Raw genomic sequence first — 16,679 nt, forward strand, 5'->3', positions numbered from 1 at the left:
TAAAAACCCACATGTACTAAATGAAGTGCACTCAGGTGCTAAACAGTTTTAACTTGGTCTATCTTGTTCTTAATGTAATGTATCTTTTATTGAAAAGAGGATTTATTTTTAACAAGCAAAAGCTGATTTACCTTAAGGACTGGACCAGAGTTGCACAGTCAAATTGGCTGTGAGGAAACCATGTTGTAGGCAGATGTGTAAAGGAGAAAATCTATTGCTTCAGCTAGGAGGTGGGCAGTTAAGGCTGACACATGCTGATAATTCAGACTGGTATACTTAGGTCCCGAGCTCATAAATCTCATCCTAGTCCACAACCTTCAGGGTTAGTGTGGTGTTTCTCTTCCCTAGTCACACCTAGAACCTATGTTGTACATTTGAAAGCAATTTTTTTTTTTCAGTAAAACAGGCCCAAACCTTTTGTTTCACATATAAATATATGGTTCTTAATGTTATAATGCAGTGTTTTCCTTTCTCCAAATATAACATTTCTCATTTAAACAAACAACAAAAAACAAATTGGTCTAATTCCCTCACAAAACAATAAGTTTGTGTAAAAGTACAAAAAAAATTGATGTCTAAGTCTGAAAACAGTGGTGAGTGCTTTTATTCATTGGTCACAGAGTTGAAATGATTAACTGAATTTTCATGTTGTGACATGTGTGAAAAAAGTTTTGTCGTCGTGTCTTTTGCACGCTAGGCTGTGGCAGGAACAATGCCTGAACAGTTCTGAGAACTGCATTAAGAGCAGTGAGAATGACATTCCTGATGTGCAAAATACACCAAAACTATCGAGAAAAACTGTATGAAAAAACACCAAGGGCATATGACAAAGGTTTTTATTGTCCTCATTGGTCACAAGACAAAATAATGTTTGGCACCTTCAATTGTACAAGCAGTCAAATAAGTTATTACACAATTAAAAGTGTGATATGTATTCACTGTTACCCTGTATGTCTTTGTTCTGCTATTTCAATTTACACACTGAAAGGTTTGCAGGCAAAGCAGTAGAAGCTTTAAAGTGTACAGTGCAAACATCAGTCATAGGACCAATTAAAGGAGGTGCTGAAGGCTCACCTACCAATAAAAAGAAAGTATCGACAGGTAAATTTGCTTTGTGGGGAAGAAGAAAAACCAAGAACTGAAGTTGAAACTTTTTTTTCCCCATTTTTACAAAAAAAAAAGAAGCAAAAAACGACCTGTGTCGCATTTCAACTTTGCCATAAAACTGCCTTTTATATTTAACATTTATTATTGACCTTTATATTTCATGTTTAACATTTAGATTTAGATCCAAACATTTTGTAAATATTGCTGTAAATGTGATTTTAAAAAAAGCGACTTGAAAAACTTTTTTTAAGGTTTGGAAAAAATTTGGCAAAATGTTGCAGTTATTTTCAGCATTCTCTGTTTAAAAGGTGTAGGCTAATTGTATGTTAGTGTCCCTCTCTCTGTATTAGTAGCCGGTGTGCTCTGCTGGTGTATTCCTAGCATGTTTTTAAGGGTGCATCTGTAGCCTCAGTCGACCTTAAAAACTCAGGTTCAAGTTTTACGCTTGTTTTCTGGATGCATTTCAGCATGAGATAAATCACTATATGTCTACTGGTAGCAAAGCTAAGGTTTAAAAATGACATAAAAACACATATGGGAAAAATTGTGTAATTATAACATTCTTCATGCTTTTGAGTATATGGCATGTGGGATTAAAACACCTGAATGACAGCAGTATTTTTAATTTTTAATTTAACAGCACCTTAAATTTACGAACAAACTTGAGACTAGAGGGTGAAACATCTAGATATTATATTCTGCTTTAGTAAATATTAACCTCATCCACTGATTATTTTCATCTTGCTTTTCCTGCAGCTCTAACAGCATTAATTACAGTATAACAGTATTTGTAATCAGTATGCTGACGGCCATTTTTTAAAAAAGGGCGAGCAATTATTGTTCTAAGGTTTTGGACAGAATCTGCTTCTCTGTGTATGTTAACTGTGTTACTCTTCTAGATGATGCAAATGTTGATTCCTGCAGCGACTGCCAATCATCTGCCAAAAGAAGCAATCATAGACTGCTACATATGTACTGAAAGCAAACAAGTGTTTTTAATATATGATGCATCTAAACATGGATTCAAACCTGCAGGGTCAAATTGCCCACCCAGACTTTTCAGCTGCCCACCTGAACATAGGAGGCCAAATCTGGCCCTGATTCTGCTGCTATTAGTGGGAAATAACACATTTGTAGACATCTGGACAAAAAAATTAAAAAAAGAGTAGAATATGTAAACATATCATCATTTGATAGGCTTACCAAATAAAACTGGCACACCGGCAGTGGACCTGCTTGTGAAAATCAGCTGCTTCCACTTTAAGCAGGACATAAAATAAACCTTCAGAAGTTTCAGGTTTAATATGACAAAACTGACAATTAAAAATTTTAGACTTTATTAATGAAAACACAACTGTAGGAGGTCTCTGTTTCATCTTTCATCTTAGATAATGTACATGGTTTTTAAATAAAATAAGATTTTATTTAAAAAAAAATGATATCTGTAAAAATAAAACAGACCTGGTGATAAAGCAGCTCCATAGCTGACAAATGTAAAGACATTTAGGACACTCAACCCTGTTCTTCCTGTCATTACAGTACGGTAGTGCTATCATATAAAAACTGTTTCATAAAATTTGATGTGAAATGTTATTTCTTCTTCTAGTGTGTAGTGTTTATCTGTATAAGGCACTTTTTAAGAATACTATAAGTCAATGGGAGGCCTTGATGATCCAAGTAAAAAAATCGCACAGTGGAAAGTACAAAAAGACAAAACAAAACACACAAGAAAACCGCACAGACCATATCTGAATTAAATCAAATATAACTGACCCACTATGTTCAAAATTAATCTGGTGTAAAAGGCACATTTTCATCTACATTGTCTAAAAGCAACACTACACATAAACAGCAGGAGGAGCCATTTCATATAAGCTCATAATTCAGCCCTAAAGATAGCTCCAATTTTTTAAAAAAATGAACAAATCCTTTTTGAGGTCCCTGAAAAGTAACTTTTCTCTGTAACACATCGGTAAAAACATTTTTAAACAGGAGCTGGAGAAAGGAAGATGTTGAAGAACACAGCAAAGAGAAGGAAGACTATATAGGCCACTATACAAAGCCAGAAACGTGGGTCATGGAGTAGCTTCTGATTGTAAGCACTGAAGAAGATGTAGCCGATGGTCATCCCAGCCACAATTCCTCCAAAATGAGCAACAAAGGACACCTAAGAGGACAGTCAGGTTTTAGATTTAGCCTTTCAGAGTAAATGCAAGTTAGCTGACATAAGTACTGTCGCCCACCCTCACTGAAAAGTGACTCATAAAACTTGCAGGACCAGTTTAACATCCAAAACAAATGATGGGGATGGGGGATGGGGTAATGAATCAGTTGGAAACATAAGCAAGCTTGGGAAGAATGGAGGAAAAAAGGATACTGTTTCACCTTTAGTTTTAAAACTGTGGAGGACAGGGTTCAATACTTCTACAAGAGGATAAAACTGCAGGTTGTGTGGAAAGCTAATAGCCTTCGGTATATGTTGCACAGAGAAGCGTATATTTGCAAGAACAATCAAGTTCCAGTGCATACTACTGAGCCTGTCTGCAGCCACAAGCAAATAATGCTATCACTAAACAATCATGCTGTTGGGGGAGGTTAGCTGGATCTGTCTGTCTGTCTTGAGGCTTCTTCTATGTCCGAAGAGATTTTAAAGGCCATGTTTATTTATGGCTACAGCAGAAGCAAAATCATACCTTTAAACCAGCCTCATCACCGAGAAATCTTCTGTAGAAGGCAAATCCAAAATCTACACCGACTAGAGAAAAGAAAGTTTTAGCTAACACTTCTGAAGGTAATTACCTCAGTTACAAAAACAGGTCAAAACACAGATAGCAGAACCTACCAATGATTACAATGACGAGGATACGAAACACTCCAAGGAGAGGAAGCATCTCTCGGAAATTCTGTGGATTGAAACAACCACCAGGTCCAAAGATCAATACTTGGATTCTAAATTAACGCAGGTACTAATTTAGTAAAAAAGGGAATTGCTGATCTGCTCAGGAGTTTCTTCTAAAATCACATTGCAAAACATCAACGCGACACTCCTCGTGGAGCTATTGTGCTTTTCTCTATTTTCAGTCATAAAAAACTGTTACGGTGATGCATGCTCATATTTAACAAAGTTTTAACCAATGAGGTTGGCACATGTACAAATAATCCTTGTGAACCAAAAGCTCAGCTTTTCCTCTAAATGCTCAGTTTCAGATAGTTTGTATGCTGTAAAATTAGAGCAGATAGCTCTAATATTGTCATTTCAGGCAGGCAGCTATGGCTGTTAGCACAGCAGCACCTACAGCATAAACCTTCTGTTTGCAGGGGGCTGACAGTAATAAGAAAGCTAGTTTAAAGAGGCTAAAGATAAAATGGCTTATTTCAGAGAGGTTAATCATTCATATTTAATTTGAGTTAAAGGCCCTGTAACATATATATATATAAAAAAAAAGACAGATTCTCTGAACTCACCACCACGGCATTCATGAAGTAGCCTCCAATTAGGGCGTAAACACCCCCAGAAGCCCCCACCAAGGCGCTGAAAGGATCAAAGATGGAACTGGCCAAAGACCCTGAGGGAGAAACATCCAAAGCTTTAACACTTGAGCAAACACAAACAGGAACAATTGACTTCAGGAAGAGTTCAGCTCTCAGGAAGGGAGGCTTGCAAAGGGAAAGAGACCATGAGGTGCTTTGGCTTGACCTTGCCATTTGCATATGGCTCTGTTCTCCACAAGTTTGTCAAGTCAGCCCAGGAGTAGACATCATGTATCTGATCAGGACCTCATCCTGGACTACTACTGGAATTTTAGACTAAAGGCCTTTACACACCAAGCGCATTGTGAAAAAAACAACACCAACTTCCAAATTTTTTAGATGCAAAATTGTCATGTAATGTAAATGTTGACAGAGTTGGGACCGCATGTGAGGAGGCAGAGAAAGATTTTTTTTAGAGAGCCTATTGACCATCAGAAAAATCGAACTTGACACGAAAAAATAAGCGCCACAAATTCATCCCGTGAAATTATATGGTCAGTGTGAACAGCCGCATTAGGAATAAATGAAACATTTGCACAAATGTTATGCGTCCAGTAGGCCTTAATAGCCACTTCTTTAGCACATGACATCAGACTAATAAAAACTGATTATACAAGCTTGACCATGAACATGGTCAAGGTTGCAGAAGCTGAGTGCAGTGCCCAAGTCTGGTGTATCCCCTATCAGAGCCTTGATGGATGATCTTACTGTAATGACAACATCAGTGCCAGGAGCCCAGTGGATCCCACAGGGCCTGGAAAAACTCATATCCTGGGCAAGGGTGATTTTAAGTCTACTAAATCCAGGACAATGGTGCTGAAGAGAGGGGAAAATGGTGGACAGCTGCCCAGCATCCCTTGAGGGATGGCCATTAGCACTGGTGGTATGACCGGGCACTAATCCACTCACTGTTTCCTGCAAGGAGCACGTGGAGGAGGCAAATGAAAGGAAATAGTTTCAATACCAGGAGCTGGAGGAGCTCTACAGGAGGAGAGACTGGAAGGCATACTGCAAGACCATTAAAGTGGGGTTCCACTGGTCATTGACTGTGCAAGGTCTAAATGCTACTCAGCATTGCAGGGGCTGTGAAAAAGAAAGTCATCAAGTCCACCATAGAAGTGGCAGAAAGAGCCTCCAGGTGGCTTTGGATTAGGAGGAATGGTCCATGGGCCAGTCCTGCTGGAACACAAGCCAGGGCTTGATCAACCCTGGCTGGGTCACCTGAGTGAGGGTGTATAATGCCGAAAGACCCGAAACACCTGCACATGCCCAGCATACACAAACTATTTTTATGTTTGTCTGTTTTTGATGCGAGAAAGTGACAGAGAGAGAAAGGTGATTCTCACCTGCAAGGACACCACCAATATAAACCATCCCCACTTCAAACCCTTTGTGCACAAGCTCCAGCGGGATGCCCAGTAGCAGCTGCATCAACAGGTTGCCCAAAATGTGCTCCACACTAGAAAATATGAGATAGGCAATAAGTACTTGACTATGGACGTGCAATATAGCATGGTGAACAAAATAGCATTAACATATTCAGTTCCAACTGGGGTTATTCTGTACATTTACTAAGCAAATTAAAAAAAAACAAAGCGCTATTGTTGTCCTTAATAGGACCATTCATTCTGAAGTATCAAGCCCATTTAATCTAATCTTATTAATAAAACAGCTGTGTGGATGTTACTTAAAGAGGACCAAACACAGTATGTTCCTGCAAGTTGTTCCAGTAAGAACTTATGGGGTTGATTCAGAGCAATCTACAGTGCCTATATTCATGGGCAAAAATGCCAAGGCACCAGCACGCCTTAAGTAATTGTTAATAAATTTGTATGACAGAGTGTCCACAGCAATAAGCCCAATTTGATTTTGTGTACCCAGAACAATCAGTTTATGGTTGGCTTTGGCGTTTTCAGAGGCCTCCAAGGAATATTACCAGCCTTGTGCATTTTTTTTTCTACGTCCTCCAATCCAAAACAACCCATATGACTAGTTCCAAAATGTGCACCCCTGCATGTGTCATGGCAGCATATATATTATATTATTCATACTGAACAATATCTATCACTCCTATATTGTGTAATATCCAATATTCATTCACCAAATGCAATACTCACCATCTTCATTATTATATGTATACACTTACTTTATTTTTTACAATGTATATATTTTTATACACTCTCTTATTTCTGTATTTTTTATACATTTTATTTTCTATATATTTTATACATACTGTTTTATTTTCTGTATATTTTTAGAAGTTCTAATTTATATTTTAGAAAATCTGAGTTTCTGTTACATGGCATTGAACAGGAGTGGCCCTCCAATCTCAGTGTGCATCTTGTATAATGACAATAAAGGCATTCTATTCTATTCTAATGTGGCTGTAGCTCAGGACGTAGAGCAGGTCACCAATGACTCGGAAGGTTTGCGGTTCAATCCCTGGCTGCTCCAGTCTGCATGTCAAAGTATCCTTGAGTAAGATACTGAAGTGCTTGTATGAATGGGTGTAAATGAGGCATGTTTTCAATGCTCAAGTAGAGTAGAAAAGTGCTTTAAAAGAACCAGTCTATTTATTTGATGTTTAAGCTTTTCCTGTGCCATCTAATGCCATTTAGTCCCCATAGATTTTTCAAAAATCAGAGAAAATCCATATCTACATATTTCTTCATTATCTGCCGGAGAAAACCAAACACGTTATTCACGTCCTTTCATGTACAACCACAAGAAGTCGCTTAATTTTATTTTGAAACGCAGGTATTGGTTCTAAAACACGCCTGCACAAACAGTGGGTGAAGTTGTTCATATACCTTTATAGTATCCAGCTTGACTCACCTCTGAGTAACTAATTTTCAAAGGCTACAGCTTCAACTAAAAACACAACATGAAATAATGTAAGACAGCACGCTTCAGACATAACCTGCAATCTCAAAAGTGACAAAAAGTGACAGCTGGATTGAATTAACACCTGTGAGGGCAGCTGTTGGGATTTGTCCACTTTTTTCTTTGTACTGATTACAGCTTCAATCATGTAATTAAAATAGCTAAAAGCTCTTCCCATGCTTACCCAGCGTGGACAAACATGTAGGAGATAAAGCGCCATGCTTCCTGCCTGCAGTCAGGATGGTAGGTTAAAGGGCTCTTCCAAATGCCTTCATCCAGGGTCACCCACTGCTTCTGCGGCTTCCACACAGCGTAGTAGATAAATACTGCCACCTGATCAAGAAAACAGAGTGGATACAAAACATTAGGCATGAAGTATGAGTGACTGAAACGAAAAGATACCAGGGGTGAAGCTAAATCTAAAACAGCTGTGAAAACAACAAAGGAAGGAGGGAATTAGGCATACAGATGCTGAGGTTTGGTTTTTACTGAGACATGCATCCCACCAAGATGACCTCAAAAATCCCCCAGTGTGATCTTGTAGGTTTAAATACTTGTATCTGTATGAGCATAAAGCCATAGGACATTGAGAAAGTATTCACGAGCATTCAAATGCAGCAACACTGGACATCTGTGGGCTACAAAGAGCGCGCTGTTCATTCCCAGGTTTGAACAGGAAGCATGCAAACATTTGTGATAATCAAGAAAGATGCAACAGGCTTCACACCAGCTCTCACATTATCATAAATCCAACTGGAAAACTGAGTTTAATGAGATATCTTTATTGTATTGCACAATACAATGAAATTTTGTTGGAGCCATGCTCCCCAGGTGCTGTAATAATAAATAATACATGATAGAAATAAGAAATATAAATAAAATAAATAAGAATCTGGCATTTACAGTGAGCAGAGGTAGTATAAATGGCAAAGGTTTATTTACAACTGGATGCAATGTGCTAAAGTGGCGCAGTGAATGTGCAAGGGGATTGTCTATTGGGTTTGATATGGTCAGTGTTCAGTAGTGTGACAGCTCTGGGGTAAAAGCTGTTTTTCAGTCTTCAGGTTTGGGCGTACAGTGTCCTGTAACGCCTGCCGAAGGCAGGGGGGTGAAGAGGCAGTGTCCGGGATGTGTGCTGTCCCTGATTATGGCTGTGGCCCACCTGGTGCAGAGGGTCCTGTATATGCCCTCCAGTCTGGGGAGCTGGGTGCTGGTGATCCTCTCAGCAGTCTTGATGATGCCCTGGAGAGCTTTCCTGTTATCTGCAGTGCAGCCAGAGTACCATACTGAGATACAGTATGTGAGGGCGGACGCGATGGCTGACCTGTAGAAGCTCACCAGCAGCTGGTGTGGGAGTCGCGCTCTCTTCAAGCACCTCAGGAAGTGAAGCCGCTGGAGACCTTTCTTGACCGTCACTGTGGTGTTGACAGTCCAGGTCGTGTCATGGCTGATGTTGACCTCGAGGTACTTGATGCTCTGCGTGGCCTCCACTCTCTCGCCGCTGATGGTGATCAGGCGATGGACGAGGGGCCTCAGTCTCCTGAAGTCCAGGATCAGCTCCTTCGTCTTTGCAGCACTGAGGATCAGGTTGTTCTCTTGGCTCCAGTTCTTCAGGTTATTGATCTCTGTTCTGTAGGCAGCCTCATCACTGGATGCTTGTGTGTAGAGGGAGAAGAGGCAGCTCTCACACAGCCCTGTGGTGCACCAGTGTTCAGGGTGATGCTAGAGGAGACCCGCTCCCCCATGCGCGCAGTCTGTGGTCTGCTGGTGAGGAAGTCCAGGACCCAGCTGCTCAGGTGTGTGTTGAGGCCCAAGAGCTCCAGCTTGGTGGTGAGTTTGTCGGGGGGAGATAGTGTTGAAGGCGGAGATATAATCAATGAATAGAATCTGCACATAGCTATCTCGCTGGTCTAGGTGGGTCAGGGCAGAGTAACACAGTAACACAGCATCCTCAGTCGACCTGTTTGCCCTGTAGACAAGCAGTGCTTCGCTTCCTTGATGCCTTTCCTCAGTTTGGACCCAGCTGTTCTGTAGGCCTCTCCATCACCTGAGCGAAAAAAAAAAAAGCAGCATCTCAGGCCCTCAGCAGACTGAGAATAGCACCATTCATCCATGGCTTATTGGTTGGGGAGCAGGGGCGTGGCGGCCATTGGGAGATTCGGGAGGTTTCCCGAACCGGCCGGTCATCAAAATTTATTTTTACCCAATTAAGCACAGCAGTGCTCACACTGCAGCTGTCGTGGCCACAAGTGCAGGGAGTGATGGTCCGTCGCGAACGTTTCGGTTCTAAGAGCTGGCTCTTTGAAGTGAATGACAGGAACTCTTCACTGAGAGCCGTTTTTCATCAAGTTCCCTTGTTTTAAAATGATGGTTTATTCGTTGTACAATCGGATAAAAGGCCTCTCCAAACCAAGCTCCCAGGCTGAATTTCTACCCCAGCCCGCTGCTGTGTCTGTACTGTCCTCTGTGTGGTCACACTGTCCATGCAGAAGATGATGTATGAGGTGTAGGTGTTAAAAGCAGTTTTATAAACATTCAAAAGATTTTTAAAGGGGCACTGGGGCGGCTCAGAGGCTGAGCAGGCGACCATACGCATGTGTCGTGTGAAAATTCAGCAATCTTTCAATCAAGTGTAGAGTCATCTCTTTCTCATATGGGCTTCAGTCCTTTAGCCTATGTGGCACCATATTATGGATGTTTTATGAGTCTGTGGTGGCCAGTGTTTCTACACTGGTCGGGTTGGGAAAAAACCTGAGGATGGATGCAATAAAGAACGTCAGCTAAGTATGGGGGTGGATACAATGACCACATCAGGCTCCAAATGCAATGCAGTCTGGATAGATTCCCAGGGTAAAATTAACTTTATTTTTTTAATGGCCTGGCAGAAAAAAAAATAGGTTTATTGCCATTTTCTTACTTCATGGTGGATGAATTTCTTTATTTGCACAATCAAAAAAATTCCAACGGTTTCTGAAAGCAGTGACTCTGCGCTTTTCAGCGGTATTAACGGTAATCCCACAGCGCGGTGTCACAGCATTCCCGGGAGGATGAAGCTTGGTTGATGTAAGCAAGAATGAACAAGTGTGACACAACGCTGCAGAATTTTATCAGACATTCGGGCGGTTTTTTTTAACCATGTCTTTTTTTTTTTTTTTTTAATTGTGTTTTGTTTTTGCTGTTGTTCATAATTTATTGATATACAGAATTAAAGTAAGCTATCTGGTGGTTTTCAGAGGCGGTCTGCATGAATTAGTCTGCACGGGAGAATGACAGGTAAGCAGTGAGATTTAAAGTACACACAGTAGAGGCTGATTGGCTTGAAGAAGGTGGGCAGAAAGATGATTGGACTAGAACAATGAAAATACTTGATACCCTCTTCAAAGGGCTTGGTTGAACATGCCAGCAGCTGCAGTATACTTGGTGATGCAATCTGAGTCTGCAGTCAAAACTTCATTCAAACATCTGAAGTCTTCAGATTGATGGGTTATGCAGTTATCATTTGTGTAGATTCATTTCCTGTATTCAGTGGACAGCAAATTGTTTGCATATATGTTGAGGATAGGAGATAGTACCGATCCCTGCGGTAAGTCAGTGACTTGTTTTCTCCAGGAGCTGCATATGTTATCCATGGGCACCCAGAAATGTGGACACAATCTGAACTGTCCACCTAGGGAGCACCAGTGAGATCTTTTTTAACAGGCCTTTGTGCCACACAGTGTCACAGACAGCTGTTAAATCCAGGAAGATCCATTTTCAGTATGAGTGGTCTTGAGTGCTTCTGGTCTTTCTGAATCCTGAAACATCCAGAATGACGTCGATGGCTGAGCTGATGCAGCAGACAATGATCCTTTCATAGATGTTAAAGGTCACAGACAGCAGGGATATAGAATGGTAGCTTGTGGCAGAAAAAGTGTCTTTTCCTGGTTTTAGTATTGCGATGACTTTCGCTTTCCTTCATTGTTTCGCAATGTTCCGTTTGGCAAAGCGCACCAGGAACTTTGAAAGCCGGTTGAGTGCTGCTGGGCCCGAGTTCTTTATAAATCCTGAGAACATATTGCCATATCCGGCTGCTTTTCCATGCAGGGCTGTAGATAACTCTTCTATGGAACTGTTCATTTAACTGTAACTGTTTCATTTAACACAGTACAGCAAACTAAACTGTTTATCCTGCACCAAACTGCAGTATTTTCATGCAACCTTTGAATAATATAAAGTTAGTGTACCTGCAGGGTGTTTCACAATATGAAAAAAAGCATAACTTCACACCATATACTGTACAGATTCAATATCTGATCATTTTTTTTACTTTCATGTAAGCTTTAAATTTCCAGTTTATCAAACGTCAGTGAGCAGTCCTTACCTTTTAAATCTAACCTCTCTTCTTCCTCTCCTGTCCTCTTTCTTACATCTTTCTCCATCTCTCACTGGGATATACACAGTGAGATATACACACACCTTTAGCTAGGAGACACACTGAATGACAAACTGCACACAAACAGTTTGTGTGTTTGCCCATATTTGTTGGGCTGATAGACAAGTTGCATTTGAAATTGCCTGCCACTCATACCTCCCTTTATCCCTCTTCTGTAGTGCTAGCTAGATGCTGAAGTACCGCGGCCACATTCTTCCCACCTCTGATAGACTCATTGGCTTTCTGTGTGCACACCAGGGTTATAATAGTTTTGGATTTTACATTATAGTTTAGTTTTAGTTAGTTTTTACTTTTTTTTCTCTAATTCAGTTAGTTTTAATTAGTTTTCAGAGTGGTTTTGCTCGTTTTTATTAGTTTTTATTTTTGGTTTTATGCTTAGTTTTAGTTAGTTTCAGTATTAGTTTTAGTATTTTCATACTTAATCAGGTACGCTTTAAAGATACCCTTTAAAGAAATATATTCAGCAAACAACTGTTCACAGACAGCAGAACTACATGCTAAATGTGTGTAATATTAAGGACACACATGAACATCAACGGGGAGAAACTGCTAACAATATGAACTCCAAAACTCGATAAATTCTACAATAAACTCCCAATAAAGTTCAGCCTCAGGGCAGCAGATTAACAACAGCTACATGTGGTGTTTGACAAAAACAAACTCCTTGAAGGAGTCAAAGCTCAAATCCAGCTGCATCCTGATGTTCTCTCCACCTGATGCTGCTTCTGTTTTGGAGCTAGCTTGGTTAGATGCTCGCTGATTAGACTTGCAGGGTCTTTGCGGCCTATGTAGCCTACGGAAGTGTCCGACCTCATGTCCGCATTTATGCATGTATAGCTGGATTGCGTGTGTTAATTACCTTGTGGTTGTGTGCTGGGGGTTTTTTGGTCCTCGCTCTTTGTGCTCAGTTTTTAGGGTGCAAACATATTTGTCCCTGTTTTTTCACTTTCTTCATTTCTTCACGTCCATTCCCATAGTTTCAGCAGCTCCCTCCAGGAATTTGCTGACATTTGTGAGTCCTTATATTGATGCTTTGATTATTAGTCCTGATTGTTATTATCTGACTGATAAAGTAGCCGGAAACGCACAAGGACTAAACACAACGTTGTGGCTGCGTTGACCCGACGAGTAGTCACGTTTCTCTGGAGGTGCAGGCCGGGTTGCCTTGTAGGATGAGAGCGGTTTCCGTAGCTGCCTTGTGTGCGCTTCTCAGGTCTACTTTGATGTTGGTGTTTTTTTTCCTGACTAAGAAGTGTTCCGTACATCATCCACAACATCATCCACAACAAGACACTCGCTGCTATCTGTGCTATCATAGTAAAAAAAAAAAAAAAACACCACATGGGACTCTCTGAGGAGCAGCGCGGTGTGCGCACGCACGCACATGCGCACCCATTTGCCCGACGGCGTTCCGAGCTTAAACTCGGAGAGAGGAAAAAAATGATTTCATATCAATCCACAAGACTTTTGAAAAAATAACAATATCTATAATTTCAGTTAGTTTTAGTTAGTTTTGTAAACTCACAATTCAGTTTTAGTTAGTTGTCGTTTCTTCCTTTTAATTTTAGTTTTTATTTATTTCAGTTAACGACAATGTTTTTTCAATTTCAGTTTTCGTTATTTCGTTCGTTTTCGTTAACTATAATAACCCTGGTGCACACTCATGAAAAGCTTTTCCCACCAGTGACTATCAGCTGTACCCAGTCTAAGCTGAAGCTATTACTGTTTTTACTGACTGATGCACTTGATGAGTCAGGGCATTCAGAGGAGGGCATGCAGATGCCAAAAGACACAGAAAGAAAGAAATGAGTGCACATTTCTGCTATCTGCTATACCTATTACAATTACCCTAAATGTATTTAACACTAATTGTACGCATACTGACTATCTCGGTACCTATTCAGTATCTGTGTCATGTATATGCAGAGCTACCTCTGCAATACTGATGAGGATGATGAAGATGGGGGGCGGACAGCAGTTGGCACGTTCCATGTACTTGTCGCGCATGTCTTCTGGGAGCATCCATCTGGAGACATGATGATGGAACTTCTCATGGAACCCCATCTTCCTGGCGCCATCCGGTTGCTCCTCTTCACGCCTCACCCGCCTCCCATCCCTGTCCACAGGAAATGGCTCCTTCTGCTCCTCCACGTCAATGTCCTCCATCACTGCTCCAGCCCTGAGTTTAACAGTAAAGTTTAAATTAGTGACTGACAGAGAGAGAGGAAAACATTATGAGTCTCATTGGCCATAATTGGTGTGTGTGTTCATGTGTATGTGTTTGCGTGTCTGCATGTTTTAATGTGCTAGTGAATGAACATGTGGTTGTGAGCAATTGGTGGCTGTAATGAAGAAAAGCGAGCATAACGGCATTCTCAGGCCTGGGGTTTGCCCTGTACTTTGATGCAACATTTCCTGCTGCAGAAAACAGATGTTCTGATGGTGTAGATGTTAATAATTATTCAGCTCTAGGTCAGTGGCACAGAGTTTTAGTGGCCCCATGTATATTTTTACTGGACTACCAAAAAAAGAAAGAAAAGAAAAGAAAAAAAGCCTTTATTTTTATATTTGAGTACAGTGAACTCACTGTCATGTTCAAGAAAGCACCTCGAGATGATGTGAGCTTTGTGACAGAGTACTTTATCCTGCTGAAAGTAGCCATCAGAAGATGGGTACACTGTGGTCAGAAAGGGAAGGACATGGTCAGTCACAATACTCAGGTAGGCTGTGGCATGAATTTTGGTGAACTGTAGCTTCAGCTTCCTCTTCTTAGCTGACAGGAGTGGGATCCGGTGTGGTCTTCTGCTGCCGCAGCACATCTGCTTCAAGGTTCCATATGCTGTGCATTCAGAGATGCTCTTCTGCATACCGTGGCTATACTGAGTGGATGCTTGAGTTACTGTTGGCTTCTTATCAGCTTGAAGCAGTCTGGCCATTCTCCTCTGACCTCAACAACCATGCCACATTCAAAGTCACGTAATCCCCGTTTTTCCTCATTCTGATGTTCACTTTAAACTTCAGCAGGCTGACTTGCCCATGCCTAAATACACTGAGCTGCTACTATGTAAATGGCTGATTAAATATTTGCATTAATAAGCAGCTGAACTGATAAAGTGTCCAGCGAGTGTGTCTTAAAGAGGTTGTTTAATTTATTAGATATTTAATTTGCTGACTTGATTAAAACACATTTCTTTGCATTGTTATTTTATGGATTACAAATTTCAGGCTTCTTTCGTTTTAATTTAGATGTAGAAGTGGGTTTTGTTGTTTCACTTTAGTTTTTAATTGTGGAGAAATGTTTAGGTTGAGCTTTAGTCGTTGTTTTCTTACAGAAAAAAAAGTGTTTTTAGAGGACAAGACTTAACAGGCTTAGAAAACGGAACAAAAACAAACAGCGTTTTGTGAGTACAGCTGACTCACAGTCATGTCCCAGTCTGCATAAACACAGTATTCACCCAAAGCCTCCGCAGGCTTGGGCGCACAAATCTGACTAAAGGAATCTTTTTACTGAATTGAATGATTTTTTTTTTTTTTCGTATCTATATAATATTGCTTACTACAGATGACTGATGCTGGGGGTAGTCTGTAATCCTGTATTTGAACTATAATGAAATACACTGAAAACTACTCTAAACATTAAAGTTTTTAAGACTTTTAAGACTACAAGTTGAGATTCTACTTATGATTTTTTTTTTTTTTTTAATTGGCGTTTCTTCCTGTGTTGCTTCATTGTTTTGATGTATAAACAAATTTGGCCTACCTCACAGCACAGTGATACTGGGAGCTTTTCCTGTTTTCTGGGCGTCGCAAATGATCTTTCTGATTTTGAGGACTTGAGTGATTGTAGGCGACAAACAGCTGCCATTAGGAGAATCTGGATAACGTTCATGCTGCCTTGTAGTTTAGGCGCTTAAACATAAGCAAACACCATGAACTCTGTCCGACTCACCTTAAACAGGAAGTGCAGATGGCTCCAAGCGGGTCCCAAACCGAAAAAAAAAAGGTCGACTTCTCTAAACTAAATCAAACGACTCAGTCCTGAATGAAATAGCTTAATAGGTGTGCTGTGCTAGAGTTAAACACAGTACCGTACAATTTTTTTTTTTTTTTAAATCATAGTCCCTTTATGCTTTCAGGCGACCCGCGGAGCTCCCTTCTTCAGACGGACGGTCCCTGAGTGACTGGAAGGAAAAAAAAATGAAACCACTTGGAGATAATTATAGGCCTTTCATTGCTTTTTCCTGCAGGAAATTTACTTCCTCAAACCACCGACGCTCCCCTCCTTCCTCCCGAGAACAGCTACAGCACAGCCGTTTTTCAAACCGTCTGGGAACGCCGATGTTTCCAAACCGCGCACCGTAAACAGCTTACCTGTTTCCTCGTGCCACACCTGTCGGTCAGTGACGTCACAAACACAGCAGCGTCTCGTTCCAAGGAGCAGCGGATCAACCCCACCGCTACCACTATACCCCCCACCTCAGAATCCACCCTCACACAGCCCGAAACATACACTTGATCAGAATGTGGCTCATATTCAAATTAGCGTCCACTTCAGTAAACTGCACACAAGTCAAAGTCCCCGCTTTAATATTGGGGTTGTAGTTCCCCATACGTACCACAGGGGGGCGGCAGAGCACGGAATTAAGAGCATTTGACAGCTTTAAAGGTTTACAATGCAAGATCACAGTAGAGAACATACCGGTTACGAACAAGTCTTAATGGCTAG

General features: G+C 40.8%; 1 protein-coding gene across 1 annotated transcript; it reads right to left on the reverse strand.

The window, feature by feature from the left end:
* Nucleotides 1–870: 870 nt before the first annotated feature.
* Nucleotides 871–16,501, reverse strand: LOC115793835 (rhomboid-related protein 2-like). The gene is made up of 9 exons (XM_030748977.1): nt 16,325–16,501; nt 15,903–16,134; nt 13,886–14,132; nt 7,706–7,854; nt 5,985–6,097; nt 4,573–4,673; nt 3,950–4,010; nt 3,801–3,862; nt 871–3,274 (listed from the first exon to the last, which is right to left on the reverse strand). Exons 3-9 carry the CDS (start codon nt 14,117–14,119, stop codon nt 3,092–3,094), a joined length of 903 nt encoding a protein of 300 aa, XP_030604837.1. The 5' UTR covers nt 14,120–14,132; nt 15,903–16,134; nt 16,325–16,501; the 3' UTR covers nt 871–3,091.
* Nucleotides 16,502–16,679: the final 178 nt, after the last annotated feature.

This window comes from Archocentrus centrarchus, chromosome 16 (assembly GCF_007364275.1).
Source record: "Archocentrus centrarchus isolate MPI-CPG fArcCen1 chromosome 16, fArcCen1, whole genome shotgun sequence".
NCBI classification, from domain to species: Eukaryota; Metazoa; Chordata; class Actinopteri; order Cichliformes; family Cichlidae; genus Archocentrus; species Archocentrus centrarchus.

Coding starts and splice junctions, on each gene's coding strand:
- LOC115793835 (XM_030748977.1), bottom strand. CDS start 14,119: ATGGAGGACATTGACGTGGAGGAGCAGAAGGAGCCATTTCCTGTGGAC. Junction 4,674..5,984: donor TATTGGTGGTGTCCTTGCAG/GTGAGAATCACC, acceptor TTTCTCCCTCAG/GGTCTTTGGCCAGTTCCATC. Junction 3,863..3,949: donor CCTCGTCATTGTAATCATTG/GTAGGTTCTGCT, acceptor TCTTTTCTCTAG/TCGGTGTAGATTTTGGATTT.